Consider the following 23540-nt stretch of genomic DNA (forward strand, 5'->3'; position numbering starts at 1 on the left):
CCGTTCTTTAATCTGATTGGAATATTCTACTTTTCTAAATAAAGTGGGGGACACCTTACAAATACGCTTCCTGGAATGTGCTACTTTTTCATTACTAGGTGAGATATAAACAAGCTGTAACTGGGAATATTCTTGTAAAACAAATCCTCCTCTCTCAGACTAAATTATATTAACTAGCATCACTTTTAATGTAAAATTTAATACAATTAAAATCAACCTGTTGACAACGCACAGCAGAGGCAGCCATGTTTGCTGGATTCACCAATATTCATGAAAATGCAGGTTATCTATTCACTAGGGGACAACGACAACACTGAAGCCCAGTTTGGTGGCGGCCATTTTGTGAGCTTGACCATCATTCACTAGAAAACAGTGATTTCACTGAGGCTCTAAATGGAAGCCACCATTTTCTGGTTTGCACCAATATGATTGGGAATGTCGATGTCACTGAATCACTTAGTGTCATCAGTTCCTGGTAACTTGATAGGCTCCATGTTCAGGCCTACTGGTTAGGCCACAAAATGGCTGCCTTTGCTTTATGAAGGTGACTAAGGAGATATTACCCCCTCCCCCACCCCAGGAAAATGTAGTATTGGAAGAAAATCAGAGTAGTGGCAATAGCTATGATATCTAGAAGATTAAAATATTTATTGTTGTCAACTCTTAAAACCGCTACAGGAACGTCCGTATTAAATGACATCAAAGGGTTAAATTACATCAAAAGACAGATTCCTACACCGTTTTCAGTAAGAATTCCGAGGCCTGGAAATACTCTGCACCAGCATACAATGCAGCATGAGGTATGGCTGACGTTCGGGCCGCTCTGCAGCGGTATCATGCAGAGTGTGTTAGTGAAGGAACAAGACTCTACAGGTGGCTGTCAGATGGAGCGGTGCGATGCTCTGCAGGCAAAGTGAGGTAATAGATTATCTGAAAGTAGATCTCTGCCGCTGCGGTACTGCCAAGGTGCGATATCGGAGGCTTCCGTGGCGCGATACTCAGAAGGTCTTTGGCAGTTCAGCAGGCTAAATAAAGTCTACATGCCACATCCTGCCCCCTTCTCGGCTGTCTTCAGCCCTCCGTGTCTCATCTCTCGGCCTCAGCTGCCGGGTTCGGCTCTGCGCCTCTAGTGCCGTTAGAGTGCTGGGCACCTCCGGGGTAACTCATACCTATACCCGTTTGCTGGGGAAAATGGCCGCCGCTGATGCCTTGCTGGAGAGGCGGGGACGTGGCCAATGAAGAGAGGTATCCACTTTCAGAGGCTTTTAAGCGGGAAAACATGGTAAGAGCATCTGGAAAGTTCGGAGGGGTTGCGGGAGTGTTGGCCGGAGTGCCCATCTGAGGAGAAAAGGACAAAAGGATTGCCGTCTATAAACTGCGGAGGCACAGGCACAATTGTTTTAGGCTGACCCAATATTAATTGTATAAATTCACTAGGAACATCATTAAGCCATTGGGCACAGTCTCCTGCACCGCAGTTTAAAGTGGGCCTGTCCCCACAGTGAAGGTAGCCATTTGTAAGCTGAACCAATGGCAGCCTATCAATTTAGTGGGAACCAGCACCTGATAAATGTAAGTCAGACAGTACCTCAGTGATTGCATTGGCTCCTAGTAAACTGATAGGCCGTATGCTGGTCCAGTCCATAAAATGGCTGCCTCAAGTGTGTGGAGACGACAGGTCCACTGGAAGCCAGAATAGACTGATCTACTCCAATCCTAATGTTAACCAAAATGAGGCAAGGATTGCCCATTATCATGGAAATTTCTTTGCTCTCTGTATATACAGCAATCTACAGCTCACTTTAAGAAAGGTCACCAAAAGCAGACACTCTAGACCAGGGGTGGGCAAACATGTCCTCAAGGGCCATATCCAGTTCATGTTTTTAGGATTTCTGTCTGTAGAAACAGGTGGGATAATTACTGACCCAGCCAAATAGAGCTGGGTCAGTAATGTAAAACTCAGCTGTACATGATTAAAGAAATCCTAAAAACATGAACTGGATATGGCCCTTGAGGACAGGTTTGCCCACCCCTGCTCTAGAGTGTACCTAAATCAGTGTCTATAACCCAATATCTTCATGTGCAGATATAGCTTAGACCAGGCCTGGCCAACCTGTGGCTCTCCAGGTGCTGTGAGACTACAAGTCCCAGCATGCCCTGCCAGGTATCAGCTGAATATCTACTAGCAAAGCATGCTGCGGCTTGTAGTTTAACAGAACCTGGAGATCCACAGGTTGTCCAGCTCTCTGATGGAGCTTTTCCGATTTTTCTCAAATATTTTTCCCTCGTGCGCTTCCCTTGTGGACTTACTGTCACTGTAAGGCACACCTTCCAATCCTAGGCACGAAGCCATACATGGCAAAGGTCCCCTCACTGTAGCTGAGAATCCTGCAATGCACTGTGTAATCTGGGCAGATTCAGCCTGTAAAGGAGACTATGTACCATCCAGAGTGACCCAACGCCCGGCCTGCTTTGCCAGGTACATGGGGGGAGGGGGGTATTCACACCGGCAGAATGCAGCCACATTACACAGACACGGCTCCCAATGTGAGGGTCCCCTTGTCACATACACTTGTGTCACACAGACTGACACGTGTAAACAGATATTGGCACAGCTACTGTTCAAGCACATTGGTCCATCGCATTGATGTATCAACCGCAATCCGCTAACACTCACGGCTAGCACCCAAGCAGGCCATGTTTTCAGGATCTCCTCAGAGAGGTGAATTCATTATTTATTGGGCCAGACATTATTCCACAAATAGGAAGCCACTGAAAACACTTTTTGGTGGAACTTTAACTCTCCTTAAACCAGTAGAACCTTAAGGTCAGCACATTCTGTAGAATTGTTAAGAAATATATTTAAGTCTGGAGAATGCATTTGGCACAAACAGAGACAGATCTCTATTCAGATCCCCAATATCCTACATGTATCCCCAACTCTCTTACATACACCTCCAAGACCCTTACATCCTGCCATTGTCTTACAGATAATGTCTACTCAGCACCAAACAGACGCCTGGCTACACCTCCACGGCTCGGTTCTAGAATCGAGATCCCCCCCCCTCAATCCCTGTCACAGGGGGCTTCCCGCCGGTGCCCGAAACTTACCATTTGGTGATGTGGGATATAAGGGTGGCTGGACTCCTGGAAGAAGGCGCTAAGAGCGGTCTGTAAACGGAAGACAAATATAATATGTTCATTAGGTTCATCATGACACACAGAGAGAGAGAGAGAGCAGGAGAGAGAAAGGGAGAGATAGACAGAGAAGAGATGGAAGGAGACAGTGAGAGAGAGAGGGAAAGAGGGAGGGAGAAGAAGGGAGACAGGGACGGAGACAGTGAGAGAGAGAGGGAAAGAGGGAGGGAGAAGGGAGACAGGGAAGGAGACAGTGAGAGAGAGAGAGGGAAAGAGGGAGGGAGAAGAAGGGAGACAGGGACGGAGACAGTGAGAGAGAGAGGGAAAGAGGGAGGGAGAAGAAGGGAGACAGGGACGGAGACAGTGAGAGAGAGAGAGGGAAAGAGGGAGGGAGAAGAAGGGAGACAGGGACGGAGACAGTGAGAGAGAGAGGGAAAGAGGGAGGGAGAAGGGAGACAGGGACGGAGACAGTGAGAGAGAGAGGGAAAGAGGGAGGGAGAAGAAGGGAGACAGGGAAGGAGACAGTGAGAGAGAGAGGGAAAGAGGGAAGGAGACAGAGGAAGAGAGGGGAGAGAAAAAAAAAAGAGACAGCAGGAGATAGAGGGAAAGAGAGAGAGAGGAGAGGGAAGGAGACCACGGGGGAGAGAGAGAGAGGATAGGGAAGGAGATAGCGGAGGAAACAGCGGAAGAGACAGCGAGAGAGAGGAAAAGAGGGAAGGAGACAGCGAGAGAGAGAGTTTATTTGGTTATAAACAGATGCAGGATAAACATTAGGAAATAGGGTTAGAGGGGACCATGGAAGAATGTCTGCCAATCACCTCATATTGCCAGTGCGCTGCCCGTAGTAACTGCTCAGCCTGGTCCGTGGCGCAGCCCGCTGCCAGTACAAACTGTGACACCAGCAGCTGCTGCTTCAACTGCTCTATGTCACCAGACATCCCGACAGGCGCTACACCCACAGCGCAAGTGACCAGTGCCACCGGGGAGATACAGAGAGTGGTTCCACCCTGTAACACAGAGAGCACACCGTGTATACACTGCACCCTGCACAAGGCTGATTACATTGTCTATACAGAGGATCTTTGTTACATGCAGGACACAAACACCAGCAGTCTCTGACATTATTAAATGCACTCACAAACCTACGTATTCCACATTTACAAACTATTTATGCTACACCGTAATCACACTACAAACATTGTATTTTCTAATGCACGAGACTACATGTCAACAAACACAACACAAGCACTGTGTGTACTACACATCCACATACAACAGATTGTGCACACTCACCGGTGTACAGATGTGAGAACGTACAGCGCTATACACACTCACATGTATAGATTTATAAACACAACACAGAGCACACTCACCGCCTCCCGCACAACTGCTTATCAAACCAGCTACAGCCCAGTGGTGTGGAAGAGAATGGCATGCTGGGAGCTGTAGTTTCTTCCATGCAGTCTCTGATTAAGGCCTGGGAAGCTGTGTGTGAAATGATTACATGTAAGTTCCAGTGACACATACAAGATTCAAATCATGTACAAGGTTCTAAAACATGCACTGACCACCTGTCACGTTCATAATTATATTCCACTATCTTTATTAAAACCCCCCTGGTAATATTGCCCTATACAGCATGCAGAATGCTATACTGAGATTTGCAAACATTAAAGAAGTGGTACTGTGCCGTTATCCTTATTTTCAAAATTAAAGCAGATATGCAAACTGCATACAGAACAACAGAAGTGCTCATAGGCAAATGTATATAAATAAAGAGCAATGGATACTGAGAAGAGCATATATCACAAAGAAAGTGCTACACTGCAATTGTATATAAATACACAGATACTGAGTGGCATCATGAGCAAGAAGTGGTACTGTGCAGCCCACCAATAAGAAGGATTGACATTTACAGAGAACCCCCCCCCTCCCCCAGCAAACTTTAAAACTAATTATTTCAGGGAAAATGCAGAGGAACTTATCTATGAAAGATTACAGAACATATCTGAACACTTTAAACAATCAATAAATGTAAACAAGTATGGTGCACAAAAGGTGGTTTGTTTATTTATATAAAATAGATTTTATATTGTAAAAATAAGTTAACAGGAGAAGCAAAAAAGACCTCTGGTCTAATCTGTAAAACATCAATTTAAATGCATGACAAAATGCATAACTCCTATAGGAAAATGATTATTCTAAACAAACATATGAGGGTATGCTGAGGCTTGTAGTTCCACAATATTATTATTATTATTATGTTTCTTTAGTTAGGACTGTAAACTCTTAATGCAATTTGCATTTCAGGATAACGTCACTTAAAAATAGCACATAAAATTTGCAGATTAAATTGCACCTCTATTTCTCTGGTTCTGCATAATCCTAATAAAGGACAGAAGTGAGCTGTAGAGTTTTCAATATCAAAAGTCCCATATTATGGTCTCACATGCCCTGGACAGGCAGGAACTACCTTTCCCGGCATGCCCCGCTTTGTTTGTGTAGTGAGGTCATCATGCAGACTGAGCTCCCGGCCAATAGGACGCTGAGCTGTGGCAGTGTCAGGCCATATAAGGTAAACATCCCGCTCGCCAATAGCAGTGAAGGGACGGCTGGCGTGGGCGTGGCTTGCTGGGTGATGGACAGGCCAGGCTGGCAGGCGCTGTGTGTGTGTTGTCTCAGGGTTTCCTGGACGGTGTGACGTCACTCTCTGGGAAAACACTCTCAGTGCACTGGATAACCCTGCAGCTGCTGGTGCAACACCTAGTAATAAGCCAAGAACCATTAGTCATTCCTGTAATACATGAACTGAACTGACTTCCCAACACAGTCCCTTTATAAGCAGAAAACAATGCAAACAGATTAATAGGTTAAAACTATAAAAATGAAAAAGTATATATATATATATAATTGCACCATTTTGTAGCACTATTAAATGTCACCCTGAAAGCTTTATTACACCATTTCCAGACTTGACTGGCTTACTTTTGGACTTTTACCTGTACCTGGCATCTGATTTTGGCATACTTGGCAACTTTTCCTCGTAGGCTTCAGGGAGATCCCGGGGGAGGAGGACGTGCGAGGGCGGGTCTTGACGAATCACATCATTTTGGCCCGTCCCCTAAACGATTGTCATAATTTTGGCCAATTACAGCATGGGGGCTTATCTATTGCAGGGGCGAGAAGCGGGAGGTTGCCTTCCTCTCCCTGGAGCCCGGGAGGCCTCCCAGAAATGCGGAAGTCTCGCGGAATAGCCAACTATGCGTTAAAGAAAAGCAGCTAATGGATCTCTAGAGACTGAAGTGTCTTTTACATTTCTGTCTCCATTACTGAAGTCATGTTGTCTTACCTGTCAGTCTTTGATTACATCTTGGTCTCCATGAAAATGGCCACCTCCATAGGCATCAATACGTGGACATAGGACACAATTTCTGAACCGTGTCATCATGCCACAGATGGCAAAGCCAACCACGTCTTGTACTGGCTCAGCATCAGGGAGAATGCCAGACTTTCAGGGAGTGCGGGAGATCACCCCTATTTCAGGGAGTCTCCCTGACATTCAGGGTGAGTTGGCAAGTATGGGTTTTGGTTGGCTACGACCAGTGCAGTTCCCAAGAAGTGTCACGCGGGTTCAGTTCTCTGAAGTGCATCACATGTAGAAGTGACTCCAAGCCCTTAGGACATCCAACTGGTGTTGGAATTACCATTGGTGCACCGGAGCCCATGGAGATAATGGGGCCCGCTGGATTGCAGATGCAGAGTGTTGGGGGCCCCCGGTTCCCTCCTCCCTGCACTGGGGCCAACAGCTGGCTAGTTCCGCCTCTGCATCCGACAATGGATTTCAGGAACAGTCCCACTATGTAACAGTAAAGATAATAGATGACATGATGGGATTTGTAGTGCTACTAGGTCCGATGTGTCGGCTGTAAGGAAAATTGAGCATAGAGAATATATCCAGTGTTGTGCTATAGTTATGCATGGTATTTAGGTATATTAGGTAAAAATGTTTAGTAAGAAATATTTTTATATATTCCTCAGCTTGCACATATATAAATTGTCTAGGTAATGTGAGTCTAAATTTACATCTGTCTGCAATGGAATATCAGGTATATTGGGGCGTTATAATCTCATTTCATACACTATACTGCTAGCTGCATACCTCCAGGTTAGGCCGGACAGTTCCAATTCTACAGGACATCTCGCCAGTAACTACAGGGTGTATTTAGGGGAGAACGAGTGCATGTGCGTGTTGGGAGGAGGGCATAGGCATATTCCAGACAATAGGAAACCCCCTCCCAGCATGGGGCACTGTGTGCTTGAGGTGGCTTGTCCTGTGTCAGGGGCACACGCAGGATTTTTAAGGGGAGGGTTTCCCTCCCCCCAAAAAAACATAGAGAGAGCTCCATTTCGGCGGCACTGCACTGAACAGCAGCCTCGGCGCTCTCAAAGAAGTATAGGTTTACATTAATTGGAGGAGTTAATATAAAATACAATGTTATTTATGCTCAGAGGCTATAGTTTTTAGCTGTAGTACAATCAGCCAACGTGAACCATTTCACAGTATATCATAATCTGTTCCTGCTTTTTCCACTTTTTTTTCATTTTCAACAGCTTGGATGGAAGTAATTAAATGGTGTATAAAAAACACATTTAACATTATTTAAATAATCCCAGGATATTGCAATTAGAACAAAAACATTGGAGCCAGGTTATTATCACACTATGAAATGTATCAGAATGGCAGGTAGGAATGTAAGTTAATACCACTATCATGGGGGTAAGAGGGGTCACTATGCAGCAGTTTGGCACTGATGGGGTAAGAGGGGTCACTGTGCAGCAGTTTGGCACTGATGGGGGTAAGAGGGGTCACTGTGCAGCAGTTTGGCACTGATGGGGTAAGAGGGGTCACTGTGCAGCAGTTTGGCACTGATGGGGTAAGAGGGGTCACTATGTAGCAGTATGGCACTGATGGGGGTAAGAGGGGTCACTGTGCAGCAGTTTGGCACTGATGGGTGTAAGAGGGGTCACTATGCAGCAGTTTGGCACTGATGGGGTACGAGGGGTCACTGTGCAGCAGTTTGGCACTGATGGGGGTAAGAGGGGTCACTATGCAGCAGTTTGGCACTGATGGGGGTAAGAGGGGTCACTGTGCAGCAGTTTGGCACTGATGGGGTAAGAGGGGTCACTGTGCAGCAGTTTGGCACTGATGGGGTAAGAGGGGTCACTATGCAGCAGTTTGGCACTGATGGGGTAAGAGGGGTCACTGTGCAGCAGTTTGGCACTGATGGGGTAAGAGGGGTTACTGTGCAGCAGTTTGGCACTGATGGGGTAAGAGGGGTCACTATAAAGCAGTTTGGCACTAATGGGGGTAAGAGGGGTCACTGTGCAGCAGTTTGGCACTGATGGGGTAAGAGGGGTCACTGTGCAGCAGTTTGGCACTGATGGGGTAAGAGGGGTCACTGTGCAGCAGTTTGGCACTGATGGGGGTAAGAGGGGTCACTATGCAGCAGTTTGGCACTGATGGGGTACGAGGGGTCACTGTGCAGCAGTTTGGCACTGATGGGTGTAAGAGGGGTCACTATGCAGCAGTTTGGCACTGATGGGGGTAAGAGGGGGCACTATGCAGCAGTTTGGCACTGATGGGGGTAAGAGGGGTCACTATGCAGCAGTTTGGCACTGATGGGGTACGAGGGGTCACTGTGCAGCAGTTTGGCACTGATGGGTGTAAGAGGGGTCACTATGCAGCAGTTTGGCACTGATGGGGGTAAGAGGGGGCACTATGCAGCAGTTTGGCACTGATGGGGGTAAGAGGGGTCACTATGCAGCAGTTTGGCACTGATGGGGTAAGAGGGGTCACTATATAGCAGTTTGGCACTGATGGGGTACGAGGGGTCACTGTGCAGCAGTTTGGCACTGATGGGGGTAAGAGGGGTCACTGTGCAGCAGTTTGGCACTGATGGGGGTAAGAGGGGTCACTGTGCAGCAGTTTGGCACTGATGGGGGTAAGAGGGGGCACTATGCAGCAGTTTGGCACTGATGGGGTAAGAGGGGTCACTGTGCAGCAGTTTGGCACTGATGGGGGTAAGAGGGGGCACTATGTAGCAGTTTGGCACTGATGGGGTAAGAGGGGTCACTATGCAGCAGTTTGGCACTGATGGGGGTAAGAGGGGGCACTATGCAGCAGTTTGGCCCTGATGGGGTAAGAGGGGTCACTGTGCAGCAGTTTGGCACTGATGGGGGTAAGAGGGGTCACTGTGCAGCAGTTTGGCACTGATGGGGTAAGAGGGGTCACTGTGCAGCAGTTTGGCACTGATGGGGTAAGAGGGGTCACTATGTAGCAGTTTGGCACTGATGGGGTAAGAGGGGTCACTGTGCAGCAGTTTGGCACTGATGGGGTAAGAGGGGTCACTGTGCAGCAGTTTGGCACTGATGGGGGTAAGAGGGGTCACTGTGCAGCAGTTTGGCACTGATGGGGTAAGAGGGGTCACTGTGCAGCAGTTTGGCACTGATGGGGTAAGAGGGGTCACTATGTAGCAGTATGGCACTGATGGGGGTAAGAGGGGTCACTGTGCAGCAGTTTGGCACTGATGGGTGTAAGAGGGGTCACTATGCAGCAGTTTGGCACTGATGGGGTATGAGGGGTCACTGTGCAGCAGTTTGGCACTGATGGGGGTAAGAGGGGTCACTATGCAGCAGTTTGGCACTGATGGGGGTAAGAGGGGTCACTGTGCAGCAGTTTGGCACTGATGGGGTAAGAGGGGTCACTGTGCAGCAGTTTGGCACTGATGGGGTAAGAGGGGTCACTATGCAGCAGTTTGGCACTGATGGGGTAAGAGGGGTCACTGTGCAGCAGTTTGGCACTGATGGGGTAAGAGGGGTTACTGTGCAGCAGTTTGGCACTGATGGGGTAAGAGGGGTCACTATAAAGCAGTTTGGCACTAATGGGGGTAAGAGGGGTCACTGTGCAGCAGTTTGGCACTGATGGGGTAAGAGGGGTCACTGTGCAGCAGTTTGGCACTGATGGGGTAAGAGGGGTCACTGTGCAGCAGTTTGGCACTGATGGGGGTAAGAGGGGTCACTATGCAGCAGTTTGGCACTGATGGGGTACGAGGGGTCACTGTGCAGCAGTTTGGCACTGATGGGTGTAAGAGGGGTCACTATGCAGCAGTTTGGCACTGATGGGGTACGAGGGGTCACTGTGCAGCAGTTTGGCACTGATGGGTGTAAGAGGGGTCACTATGCAGCAGTTTGGCACTGATGGGGGTAAGAGGGGGCACTATGCAGCAGTTTGGCACTGATGGGGGTAAGAGGGGTCACTATGCAGCAGTTTGGCACTGATGGGGTAAGAGGGGTCACTATATAGCAGTTTGGCACTGATGGGGTACGAGGGGTCACTGTGCAGCAGTTTGGCACTGATGGGGGTAAGAGGGGTCACTGTGCAGCAGTTTGGCACTGATGGGGGTAAGAGGGGTCACTGTGCAGCAGTTTGGCACTGATGGGGGTAAGAGGGGTCACTATGCAGCAGTTTGGCACTGATGGGGGTAAGAGGGGTCACTGTGCAGCAGTTTGGCACTGATGGGGGTAAGAGGGGTCACTGTGCAGCAGTTTGGCACTGATGGGGGTAAGAGGGGTCACTGTGCAGCAGTTTGGCACTGATGGGGGTAAGAGGGGTCACTGTGCAGCAGTTTGGCACTGATGGGGGTAAGAGGGGTCACTATGCAGCAGTTTGGCACTGATGGGGGTAAGAGGGGTCACTGTGCAGCAGTTTGGCACTGATGGGGGTAAGAGGGGTCACTGTGCAGCAGTTTGGCACTGATGGGGGTAAGAGAGGTCACTATGTAGCAGTTTGGCACTGATGGGGTAAGAGGGGTCACTGTGCAGCAGTTTGGCACTGATGGGGGTAAGAGGGGGCACTATGCAGCAGTTTGGCACTGATGGGGTAAGAGGGGTCACTGTGCAGCAGTTTGGCACTGATGGGGGTAAGAGGGGGCACTATGTAGCAGTTTGGCACTGATGGGGTAAGAGGGGTCACTATGCAGCAGTTTGGCACTGATGGGGGTAAGAGGGGGCACTATGCAGCAGTTTGGCCCTGATGGGGTAAGAAGGGTCACTGTGCAGCAGTTTGGCACTGATGGGGGTAAGAGGGGTCACTATGCAGCAGTTTGGCACTGATGGGGTAAGAAGGGTCACTATGCAGCAGTTTGGCCCTGATGGGGTAAGAGGGGGCACTATGCAGCAGTTTGGCACTGATGGGGTAAGAAGGGTCACTATGCAGCAGTTTGGCCCTGATGGGGTAAGAGGGGGCACTATGCAGCAGTTTGGCCCTGATGGGGTAAGAGGGGGCACTATGCAGCAGTTTGGCCCTGATGGGGTAAGAGGGGTAAAGGGGTTGGGTGAGAATCTGTGGGACATCTGGCAGCGATGAGGTTAAACACTGGACCGTACCATTACACAGCTGATCGCCACCCCCTCAGCTGACTTGGTACAGTCCGGGCATTGTTTTCTTTGGTGACGCCGGTCTACTGGGAGAGCCGCGCGGCGCATCTCGGGAACTGTAGTCCTTCCGTACAGTGGTCACGGTGGTGGGAAACGCTGACGTCCGGACGTACAAACTACAACTCCCGGCGGTCAGTGCGAGGAGGTGGATTTTTCAGGGAGCTGTGGAGGAAGGAGGCCAGGAAACTAAATAACAAGAGCAGCGTATGTATAATACTGTCCTGTGCTGTGTGCTCTGTGTGTTATATCTGTATGTATGTGTGTGTTCCCCTAGGCTGTGTGTGGTAGAGGACTGATTACTGCCCCTCACACGTACACACTGGCTTCACATCTGTTGTGGAACCACAAGTCCCAGCATGCTCAGCAGACAGAGGGTTAGGCAGTGGGGCACCTCTCCTCCCCTGCTTATTATTAATATATTATTATATTGGTCCCTGTTGTGCCCTATTGCAGCTGTATTACACTGAGAGGGTTATTGTGTAGTAGTAATAATAATTATAATATAATATACAAACAGGTAGAATATGTCCAAAATATAACCTTTGTATCAGTATTAATAGATTGTTATTATAAAGTTTGTCATGGAGTCAGCTATATTGTGGGCTTTATGAGAGTAATGCCTATTAATTTACTAGAAGCCAGCGACAGTACTTATGTTACAGTGATGTCACTAATTTCTGTTGAAAAGGGGGAATATTGGCGCAGCTCACAAAATGTCTGCCGCCACTGAGACCATGATACCTGCAGAATTGTAGACATGTTTTTTTTTAAAGGTTTTTATTTCACGTTTTACAAATTTATAGCTGGTAGATGCATAATATATCCGCTGGCGCCACGTGTATAAAAGTAACTTTGTCATACCTACATCGTGTGTATTCTCTGTGTACAGTTTTAAATCACAGACCAGGAAATGTTGAGTGAGACCTATCTGGTTGTATTGACATCATATGTGACCTCTTATTATGTCTTTATCTCAGACCATGGGGGCAGTATGGGGTCGGAGAATTGCAGGGGTAGAAGACATCGATATCCAGGCAAATTCTGCATACCGCTACCCTCCTAAATCTGGTGAGTACCCCAAGTTTTATTTATCACTTCCTTTAGTTGTAGACCGGTAATCTAGAGACCAAAATTTTTCAAACGCCACGGAAGGGTGATCGGTATTACTGCCAGTGTAATACCAATGCCAGTTTGTCCATAGTGGTGGAAAAATGTAAATGTCAAAATAGTTTTTTTCCCTCTTATCTGTGTCAGTACATTCCTGCCCTTTTCTTCCCCAGGAAACTACTTTGCGAGTCATTTCTTCATGGGCGGGGAGAAGTTTGAGACCCCACACCCAGAGGGCTACCTATTTGGAGAGAACACTGACCTCAACTTCCTGGGGAACCGACCTGTCCAGGTATCTTTGTGTGCAGACGTCTTAATGGGTTGCGGATACGTGACGAGCGGAGCTTTGCTGCAGTAGAGCCGAGGTCTTCAGTCCGCTGATATTATAGCATATGACGGTCTTAGCGCTGTAACTAGTGGTGGGAATTGTAAATGCTATTATTACATAACCAGGCTGAGGTTGCTGCATATGTATTGCTCATGCCAAGTGCCTCGTGCCGCTCATGGATTAAGGGATGAAAGCAGGGCCTGAAATCATTTATTTATTTTCTGGATGGCCGGTTGTGTCAGGCAGGTTTACATGTCAGTCTCCCAAATGATTTTGTGGTCTGCCATTGGTTGCAGCTCAGTCTCTCACTGTTTTTAGTTTCTGTGTCTCGCAGGCAATTACTGACGACTATCGGCAGTCTGGTGTATGATGCCCACTTGTCAGTGAGACTTTAACATCCAGTCCTGTTTTGTGGCATCGAGAAATAAGGTTTAGGAGGGGATTTGTATTTTTGTTTTGTTTTGTTAATAAGATCTTTGCCAAGAGTGCATTTATATGTTCATCTATTGCCAGCACATAGTGGTGGCCCCAGTTTATGTGAACTTGATCAATGTTAATGAAAATGCACCCAGTCAATTCACTAGAACCTAGAACCTCCTGAATAATGGTTAAGAAGTCCCGCAGAAATGTCTCTGCGCTCGTGCCTGTTGCCTCAGCCCACAAAACAGCTGACTTCGCTGTAATTAGGTGACCAGCGCTCCGTAAGCTTCAATACCCGATGATACCAGGCGCGTTTTTATGTATTTTCTCCTTTTTCGCAGTTTCCCTACCTAACCCCGGCACCCCACGAACCGGTGAAAACTCTGCGCAGCCTGGTGAACATTCGGAAGGATTCTCTGCGTCTTATCAGGTAATTCTGTGCTATGACGACAGCACTCACAGCTCTGCCCTACTGACGAGTCACCGGGTTTCTTATATTGTGTGGTTTCAGGTACAAGGAGGGAGGCGACAGCCCGTTGGAGGACGTGGGGAAGCCGCGCGTGTTGTACGGTTTGGAGTTCACCCTTGACGCAGACGCCCGGGTGGCTATTACCGTGTACTGCCAGGCCAGTGAGGAGTTTGTTGGGGGGATGGCAGTGTAAGTCTATACGTAGCATTGTATCCCCAAATGATAGGTCTTGGGTAGGATTGCAGGGAATGCTGGGCCAACATCCCTCTGTATGTGGGCACCTACAATTTGAGCAAAATGTGAATTTCATTTTTTTTTTAAATTTTCTAAATGTCCTATATTACATAGCCGGGGTGCTTGGTATGTTTTCGTGCATTTTTTTCCTCTTCTCAGAACAAACATACGTTGTGAAATTATTTATTTTTTGTTCCGCTGCTTTATATAGAGAGATCTAGTTGTTAGCAGTAGCAACAGTGGCATCTGCAGGTGTAAGAAGGTGCTGCAAGCTATTAAGCTAAAAGTGACTGAAATAATACAAATAATATAAAATTGCAGTATTTTCTGAAACCACAAGCCCCAGCATGCATTGCCAGTAGATAATCATGTGATAGCTGACAGGGCATGCTGGGACTTGTAGTTTCACAAATCCCCTGGAGAGCTGCAGGGTTGGCCAGACCTGCTGTAGGGATCTCAGTGGTTTGAAACATTCTGTTTCTACACTATATAATAATCAGCAATGTCAGGTGGACGTTAAATGCCTTATCCACCTTCAGATTACTGTAACTTGTTGGCATGTGTGCGCCCTTCTGCAACTTTTACAAAATACATAGGATTTCAGGTTTTTTCTTTCTCCCCCCCCCCCCTCTCCATTGCTCTGGGATATGTAACGCAAAGCTGCTCTCTGGATACAGTTGTTTTTAATGAAGACAATTAGTGTCTCTTACAATCTAATCAAGTGTCTGATGATGTAAATAATTGCTGAAATGTACAAATTGAAAAAAGCAGCATCGTGTATAAGCCAATAATTTATCTATTGTTGGGAAAGCCCTCTAGATGTATCGGGACCACGTTATTGTGATAACACAAGCACTGTTGCGCCCCCTACAGGTACAGCCCTCGCAGCCCAGCCCTGCAATCCCAGACCGTTTATTACAAGCGAGGGTTAAGCCAGCACTTTTCTATGCCGGCCTTCAAAATCGACTTCAACGAATGGAAGGACGAGGAGGTGAGTCGTTCGCTTTTATTGTCGCATTGTTTCCTATACGTCGCCTTCATTAGAGGTGGAAGTGTTTTGTTCTGTTGTCCTAATATGTTTTCTTTTTCTCTAGCTGAACTTTGACCTTGATAAAGGGGTCACTCCGCTGGTCATCCAGGCTGTTGTAGCTGAGGGAGGAGGTATGGGAAGACGCTGGTTACTGGAGTTACGTCTCCGTTTATATTGAATTGTCCAATTTATACTCTAACAGTTTGTGGTTACACGTTATGTTGTAACCGTGTATATTATAGAATATGGCTCTTGTCTATAATATACCTTCAAGTCCCCTTTATTTCCTGTCCCATGGGATGTGCCCTTATGTGTATAGGAGGTAATGTCCTCTTGTTCCCCCACTAGTACATACGGGCGGCTTCAGTAAACACATTATGAACACAGATCAGTGCAGGTGTTGCCTGTTGTTATAAAGTGCTGGCGATCACTCACTCTGCTTCTCTTTACACAGAGGGATCAGGACACGCTCATGTGCTTTTGGCTGCATTCGAGAAGGTGAGAGACCAGAAACTACCCTAATAATATAAACCTGCACCCATGCAGATTGGTTCTTTCAAATATTGTCTCTGTTCTTCATCGGACAAAAGGCAATCTCCAGATTCAGAGAGCTCTGTTGTCTCAGAATATTTTATTTTTGTTGCCGTCCGGTATTGCGTCAGTAGATCTGCAGCTAAGAAACAACCGGCCTGAGCTTACCTCCAAATATTATTTCAGGCATCTTCTGCTTCTACAGAGCTGTTTGGTTTCTTGTCTTCCCCTCGTAAACGCGGGAATTTTAAACAATGCTAGTTATTGACGTAGACAGAACCTTGTGTTTTGTCCGCGCTCTACAGTGCTTTTGAAACGTCCTCATAGTGCACTAAGGACACTCCTGGAAGTTTCCCTGCATTATTTTTTGCAACATAAATTTATCCCTCATGAACGCCGCAGTCAGTGTCTGACGTGAAACGAACGCTTGTCAGATGGCGTCTCTGTGTACAGGACCTTTTTGATTTTGGTTAGTTTCGGAACCCTCGATATACACACTCGCTGTCACCCCTGTGACTGACATGATCTCTCTGTTCTCCGCAGCACGTTGATGGCAGTTTCTCTGTGAAGCCTCTGAAACAGAAGCAGATAGTGAGTATAGACCCTGTTGCTTCCCGTGTGTGTTTTGTCCCAACGATCTAACCCAGAAATGGGTAACCTGTGTCTCCCTGGCTGGGGTGGAACTGCAGAGACTGGCAGGCTATGCTGGGGCTTGTAGTTCCACAAGAGCTGGTAGGGCCACTTGTTGCCCTATCTACCACCTTCCTGGGTATGTATGCCATGTATAATACATGGGTGGTTTTTGATGTTATGGTCTCTCTTTTCTGCGTGGGAAAACTGTCACTGTGTCTGTCGTTCCTGTGGTCTTGTTGGTACATTTAATGGGAAGAAGCTCAACCGAGAGTGGCTGAGGTATAAGGTGGAGTCGTGGTGAGTGTGTGTATTTTCGGGGGTTTCAGGAGTCACGTTCTGTACTTGTTACAGGTGGATCGAGTCAGTTACCTGCTGCAGGAAATTTACGGCATTGAGAACAAGAACAACCAAGAGACCAAGGTAACAACACGTCCGTATCTTCTGCTATAGAGAAGACGCTCATGAACAGAACACAGAACAATTACTTATTTTGAAAAAGTTTTTCTCACAGAGTAGAATAAGGGCCGTCCTTTGTGTGAAATGTTTTATTAATAAGTTGTCGCTGGGTGATCCTGTCGGGGACATGTTATTGTAGATGGAGTCTCCCTGGTTTAAAAAATAATGTGTAGAACTTCCCTTGTAAAACAAAGACCAAAAAATAACAATTACACTTGTTGTTTAATTAAATAAGCAAAAAAATAACCCAACCCATCCATTACACAGCACCTCACGCTCTGAAGAACAGGGCACATTTTGCACTGACTGATAATGACTATAGCAGGTTAGGAATGTGTGTGGCCTCAGTTCCCTCTCTCTATCTCCATTATTTCCAGCCATTAGGAAATAAAAATACTTTTTAGACTAAAATACGTTACTGCTGAGCTCTAAACCTGCTGTTTGGCTGTGTATATATTATCTCTTCACCAAGTCTTATTTCCCCCAATGTGATGCATAAGGCTCCAGCTGACCTCTATATATGAGTGACTGGCGTCATATAGTCTTTCTCCCCCGCTGTGATGGTCAGTGCAGCAATAACTTGCGCATGAGACATGTTGGTTGAGTATGGATTATGTCTCCTGTGTTCCCCACGTCACACTACTTGCTGTGTTAGTGGCCTGAACGGTCCACTCGGAGTTATTCTCACACTCCAGGTGCTGTGTTTTCTTTCTGTACATCTTAAATCATCTGCACATGCCGGGCAAGGCCATAGTATTATACAAGATAGGAAACACGTTACATACAGTAAATAGGAGACAGAAGAAAACAATATTTTCTATAATCCTTTTACTAGAGTCTGATGTCTCTAAGATCATTTGTATTTAACTTCTGATTGTTAATATCTCTGCCTCCAGCCCTCCGAAGACGAGAACAGCGATAACAGCAACGAGTGTGTTGTGTGTCTCTCCGACCTGCGGGACACTCTGATCCTGCCCTGCCGACACCTCTGTCTGTGCAACTCCTGCGCCGACACCCTGCGCTACCAGGCCAACAACTGCCCCATCTGCAGACTGCGTGAGTAACATGTATCTTACCTGTCAGAGCTGGAGACACTGAGACACCCCCACCCCCCAATTTACACCTCGTTCCCTCAAACAACCAGCCAAGCTCGACCCCCTAAACATGATTATATCAAACAGCCGGCAGACTGAACCATGCTGCCCGTCCGAAAGGTGTCCTAGAATTATTATTACCAGGAAGAAATCCATCGAGAGTTACCGCTCGTCTTCCCGTACGCTCTGCATACCTCATATACAGTTGTGATTTAATGATCTTGATGTGCAGTATAAGCTCCCCAATGTCCAGTGTACTACACAGCCCCGTTTCTCCTCCGACTCTTAGTACCTAGTCACGGAGGGAAGAGGAGGCCAATAAGTACAGTCCTTGTGGCGATATTTCATTTTTACCCACAACCTCCACTTATTTTATGATTATCTTGGAATTCTGTGGACATTCATTTATCAGTGTCACTACGCGTTTTACAATGTGGAACAAGTAGCAGCAAATTCCCCAGAACCTTAATATGGCTGCTCTATACTTCATGTGTCTCGGTCTGTCGTTACTCCTGTGTGACCAGTGTGTTGGGGGTAAATGTGATACAAGATAAGACCAGGCTCTGTGGGTTAACAGAACGTCTATATATATTTTGAATGCATTGTGTTCTGTGCAGCTTTCCGCGCCCTCCTACAAATCCGCGCAGTGCGGAGGAAGCCGGGACCTCTCCCACCCATCTCCTTCAGCCCTGTGCTGGCCCAGAGTCTGGACCACGATGACAACTCGGTTAGTAACTACGGTGGTGTCGGTGGCTCGCTTCACTGCGTGTCCTGTTATGTGGCACCGTGGTCATACTGCGTGTCTTCTCTGCTTATAGGGTGCCGATAACATTCCTCCCGGGTTTGAACCCATCTCTCTGCTAGAAGCACTGAACGGGCTCTGGTCCCCTCCTGCCAGCGCCCCCCTCTACGAGGAGATCCCGTACAGTGATGGACTACCTGTTCGGGGAACTCCAGACAACTCTCACCACAAAGGCAAGCACGTAAAGACTCCGGACAGGTGAGACAACCCACGCTTCTGTCACTTGTTGTGCCTCTGTATCTCTGAATACTGAGCTCTGTCGCTCTATCTCCGTGTCATACAGCGGTCTGCGGTCTCCATCGTCTCCCATCCATGAAGAGGACGAGGAGGTGTCTGGAGTGTGTGACAGTGAGAGGCCAGCGCTGCTCGGTACCCTCAGCAGAGACCCCTCAAACACAGAGGTGGGTATATATTCTGTGGACCCGCACTGGGCTGTCCCTCTACATTCGTCTGTCTAACTCTATGCTGTCTCGTAGACCCTGTCTCCTGCTGACACTCCAGAGATCATCTCGGCACATCGAGGTAAGAGAGTCCTCTTCTTGTGCTCACCACCCAATGTGTCTTCTCCTCATCTTCTCTCCATCAGTGACCACTGGCATTATGGGGACTGATCCTCTGCTGACCAGTCTGGGGTTTAATAAGTAGCAGTAATCATGATCCATAACCAACTAAGTGTGTCTGTGTGTCTTTTTCAGGTTCCCAGTCACAGTCTGAACTCGATGAGCAGGATGAAAGCCCAGAGCCTCCGGAGCTGAAGGAAGAGGATATCCAGGATGTGACAGGTGACTCCATTTTGCCCCTGTATATCTGTGCCTAACATTAGCACCTGACCCTTGTCAGGTGACATTGATCATTGAGGTGCACACTGACAGCCCAATAGGGGGGGATTTATGGAAGCCAGCTAGAAAAGTGTTGTTGTCCATAGCAACCATACACTTTCTTTCATTTTCTAACCTGTATTAGAACGAAAAGACCGAATCTGATTGGTTGCCTATGGACCACGCCTTAATTTCTGCGGGTACCTGTGGAACCGTTTTCATAAATCTGCCTAATTGTGTACAATCGGGCAAATTGTTGACTTTGTAGCACAAATACAGCTTTTGACCTGCTCTGCGTTGAGGTTTGTGGAGGAGCAGAAATCTGCAGAGCGACTTGTTTTACAGAGTGCTGCAAAGATGTCACGGAGCGAGGTCATTATAATGTGATAAAAGAGCGTTTCCTGCCAAACCTGGCCATTCCCACTCTGCAATAGAACTGGATTCTTTACTAGTTCTAAACTGGGGGATGTTGGATCTACACCTTGCACAATGTGCAGTGATGGACAGTCCAGGCTGTCAAACGCTTTCCATTAAAGGTATAGGATGAGACCAAATCATTGCCAGTTTTCGGCCAAAAACCCCATTTCTAGACGCAGTCTGACCAATGTGACGAAAAGCTTCACACACCCAGAGGTGACACCTGTAATAAATGGATGGCACAACAGGTTAGGAGGTTGGACATGTTACATTTGCAGTTTCCTTCCTAAAGCTCTTACCAGTTCTCTCCACAAGGAGGCGCACTTTCACTTTGCAGAGGCTGCTCCTGATCGAGGGGTAGGATGTGTGCTGGGTGGACTGGTGCAAAACCAAGGATGATTGCTGTGCACCTTGGTTGCATTTAGTAAATGAGCTCCACAGTCTATTATGTTTGGAGTTTTTTTTTTTTTGTTTGCTCTTTGCCATCTTTACAAAGAAATGTTGTGTATTCGCCTATAGCGACCAATCAGAGATGGCTATCTAGTGTGGTCCGTGTATTGTAAGATGTTCTCTGATTGGTCGTGTATGAGCTTGTGTGTCTGACTGTTCCTCTTCTCTCCTCCCTGCAGCGCTGGGTCCTGACTCCTGCTCTATTGGGATCGCCGAGTGATAGGTGAGGAGTTATATAAATGGTTCCTGATGAACAATAGATTTTCCCACATAAACGAGTTTGAACCTCATGTTTCCCGGCACCAGACTTCAATGCGCCGGTGGAATAATTACCATATAAAAGTTATGGCCTGGGGCCCGTTTTTAGGGCCAGGTTCCCTAACTACTGCCATCTACTGCTGCATGTGCTATATTACATATGAATTGTGCTTCTCTATCTCCTGAAAAGCTCTTTAACCTGCCCACAGGGGAAGCAACTATTATGTGTGTGGGGTAATATTAGGCACTTTGCCTCATGTCGTAATGATCTCACTAGTTTCTAGAGAATTGTACTGAAGATTGGTACAGACCACACAATCGCTGTCTCCACTGTAGGTGACCGGGCTCAGAAGGTAAAGTATCTTATTAATATTAACCCCCTGTGGTTTTTCCCCTCTACCATCTCCAGGTTGACCCTCATACGTGAGATCATTGAACAAATCCTCTCCCCTCTTGGATCATTTTGGGGTTTTCAGAGGGGGCGAATAAAAGACATTTTCTTCCCTAATCATCTACATTCCAGAGGGGCGGATAAAGAGACCCCCTGCCCCCCTGCATTATATCCAAACTTATGGCTGTTAGGGAAGCTACACGACAACATGCCAGCTTGATGTGCCAATGTGTATTGTTGCTGTGCCAGTCCTGTGTGTACAGCCGTCACTGCGACACGGTGTGTGCCAGCCTGCATGCTCGCATTGCAACGTATATATGTGTTGGTAGTGGTTGGCGCAGACCTCTCTCAGCGGGGCGTCCGGTGACCACGCCAGCAGCTTTCTCTCATTCCTGCACTGGTGACCTCACAGAATGAAGTCTGATTTCACCAAGCCTGTTGCTGTGTCAATCCTGATATACTCAATGGTACTTCCAGGCTCCTTCCCATATATTCTCCACTGGTGATGTCACTAGGACCCAGCCACAGCACCGGGGTGGAAGAACTGTGTCGCTGGTGAATTGATAGACTGAATTCTCAGGCCAACTGGTTTAGCCTCCAAGATGGCCGCCTCCGCGGATGACACTAGATTAAACTGTTATTAACCTTTTCACTGGTGCAATGTCTGACAGTAATGGGGTTAATCACAGTTACTGACTAAAGGAAGATTAATATTACAGATCAAGAAATAACTGAAATTTTTCCTTTTTTTTTTTTTTGTAAATTTTCACTCGTAAACAGAATCTGAAATAATTAATAAAAAAAAAGTTCTTTGTGTCTGTTTTGATCTGCTTATTTTATAATACAGACATAAGCTGCCATCACATATATTTCTAACTTTTAAAATCTCCAGTAGTATAAATCTATAATAAATTTTACCAACAAAAGGTCCAGTTTAAATGTTTTTTTACATTTATCTCCAAAATAACATATACTAATGGTTTTGCTATGTAAATAAATAATGATGATAATAGATTGCCTGCTGGATGTGTCTCCTTGCTCACATATTCTCAGAATGCCACTGACATTATGGGGTTCTCATCAAAAACTTTCAAGTAGTGTGTCTGCAAGACGGACACTGTCAGGAAGCAGCTGAAACGCCATTGAAGATCGGTGTAGGGAGGTGCTCTATTTTCATTTACGTAGTCATCCGACACTGCTTGGGGGAAAATAATGAGGCTAGGTTGGAGTACCCCTTTAAGGACGGACTTCCAGAGAATGGAGACACAGAATAAGGATAGATACACTTTTATGAAACATGGTACTTTTTTTTTTTTTTTAATAGCCTGTTGAATCTTAAAACTTTAATTGTATGGTATTAATTTTCATTTTACCTGCTTATTCTCAACAACATCATGGAGTCTACTGTACCACAGTTACTGACACATTGGGGTGATTTACTAACATGGTGTAATAGTGTAATTGGGCAGTAACCTTTAACAACCAATCTACAGATTGCAGATTAGTCCAGTAAGAGTTACATTAATAAGAGAAAATTTGTGATTGCCACAAGTCACTGACTATTATCACATCCTAATTCCTCTGATTGTGGTTTTTTTTGGGCTTAAAAATAGCTACTGCTACATGCAAATTGTGTGTGTATACATACTTTGGCTGAATAGACAACAAATACCCAAGATGGTTTCATCTGCCTTGCATTCTGCTTGTTAGTCAGATCTACTATACAGTTCAAGTGTATTCCTCTGATTGCTAAATGGGAGCCTGCACTTTATAAGCGCTCACCCATCCTGCACTCATTGCCAGTGATAGTGTTACATGTTAGCTTCCTGGTTCCTGTATCTGTATCCTGTGTACTGCTGACCTTGCATCAAACAGTTAGTAGCTCTGTATTCACTTGTCTCCTGGTTTCTGACACCTGGCTTTGCAACTTATTGTCTGCTGGTTTCTGATATCTGGCTTTGCATCTGCATACTATCCGCATAGCTCTTCACAGTTTCCTCAGTCATGCACTGCGATAATCAACTTTTCTCTCTGAGACATTCGTTCTAAATACTCTTATAAACTTGCATTGCCACATAAATTGTTTATATTTCTACATTGCTACAGAAACAGTGTTGTATTCCTGCTTTGCCACACTGACTGTGTTTCCACTTGTTTTCTATTGATCAGTACAATATATAGGGTGCCTGTATTCAGACTATTATTATATGTGGTGAACTGCAATAAACTCCATATTATTTTACTACTCCATCACCTCATATTCTTGTGAATTTCTAACATTATCACTGGCCAAAAAGTTCAGAGGTGTGTTGTTAGAAATGGAAATGTAGCCTGCTGCAATCAGCCCTGCCCAGCTGCTAGCAAATCACATTGTGGAATTGCAAGAAACAGTACAGACTTTAGCTGCCTGGCAGTCAGTTCAGAAGAACATATTAAGAGCACTGCTACTGTGCATACTGCAACGCTTG

At 46.5% G+C, this 23540-nt stretch overlaps 2 protein-coding genes across 4 annotated transcripts; one reads left to right on the top strand and one right to left on the bottom strand.

The window, feature by feature from the left end:
* Window positions 1–622: 622 nt before the first annotated feature.
* Window positions 623–5570, bottom strand: UBALD1 (UBA like domain containing 1). 3 transcript variants are annotated; one of them, XM_075179101.1, is made up of 5 exons: window positions 5498–5570; window positions 4512–4623; window positions 3957–4145; window positions 3112–3171; window positions 623–1338 (listed from the first exon to the last, which is right to left on the bottom strand). In XM_075179101.1, exons 3-5 carry the CDS (start codon window positions 4074–4076, stop codon window positions 1087–1089), a joined length of 432 nt encoding a protein of 143 aa, XP_075035202.1. In that variant the 5' UTR covers window positions 4077–4145; window positions 4512–4623; window positions 5498–5570; the 3' UTR covers window positions 623–1086. The 3 variants fall into 3 exon arrangements, with proteins under 3 accessions (XP_075035202.1, XP_075035204.1, XP_075035203.1); XM_075179103.1 differs by lacking the exons at window positions 4512–4623; window positions 5498–5570 and adding an exon at window positions 4417–4505 and having other exon boundaries at window positions 3957–4111; XM_075179102.1 differs by lacking the exons at window positions 4512–4623; window positions 5498–5570 and adding an exon at window positions 4432–4504.
* Window positions 5571–11731: 6161 nt separating this feature from the next.
* Window positions 11732–21934, top strand: MGRN1 (mahogunin ring finger 1). Its single transcript, XM_075179104.1, has 18 exons — window positions 11732–11838; window positions 12612–12702; window positions 12915–13033; window positions 13831–13919; window positions 14001–14147; window positions 15066–15183; window positions 15287–15353; window positions 15677–15720; window positions 16297–16344; window positions 16738–16806; window positions 17739–17898; window positions 18554–18663; window positions 18755–18936; window positions 19022–19139; window positions 19215–19260; window positions 19434–19520; window positions 20603–20646; window positions 21091–21934. Exons 2-17 carry the CDS (start codon window positions 12615–12617, stop codon window positions 20641–20643), a joined length of 1533 nt encoding a protein of 510 aa, XP_075035205.1. The 5' UTR covers window positions 11732–11838; window positions 12612–12614; the 3' UTR covers window positions 20644–20646; window positions 21091–21934.
* Window positions 21935–23540: the final 1606 nt, after the last annotated feature.

This window comes from Mixophyes fleayi, chromosome 7 (assembly GCF_038048845.1).
Source record: "Mixophyes fleayi isolate aMixFle1 chromosome 7, aMixFle1.hap1, whole genome shotgun sequence".
NCBI classification, from domain to species: Eukaryota; Metazoa; Chordata; class Amphibia; order Anura; family Limnodynastidae; genus Mixophyes; species Mixophyes fleayi.

Coding starts and splice junctions, on each gene's coding strand:
- UBALD1 (XM_075179101.1), bottom strand. CDS start 4,076: ATGTCTGGTGACATAGAGCAGTTGAAGCAGCAGCTGCTGGTGTCACAG. Junction 3,172..3,956: donor CAGCGCACTGGCAATATGAG/GTGATTGGCAGA, acceptor TTCCGTTTACAG/ACCGCTCTTAGCGCCTTCTT. Junction 1,339..3,111: donor ATATCCCACATCACCAAATG/GTAAGTTTCGGG, acceptor TTTTCTCCTCAG/ATGGGCACTCCGGCCAACAC.
- MGRN1 (XM_075179104.1), top strand. CDS start 12,615: ATGGGGGCAGTATGGGGTCGGAGAATTGCAGGGGTAGAAGACATCGAT. Junction 12,703..12,914: donor CCGCTACCCTCCTAAATCTG/GTGAGTACCCCA, acceptor TTTCTTCCCCAG/GAAACTACTTTGCGAGTCAT. Junction 18,937..19,021: donor CACGTAAAGACTCCGGACAG/GTGAGACAACCC, acceptor CGTGTCATACAG/CGGTCTGCGGTCTCCATCGT.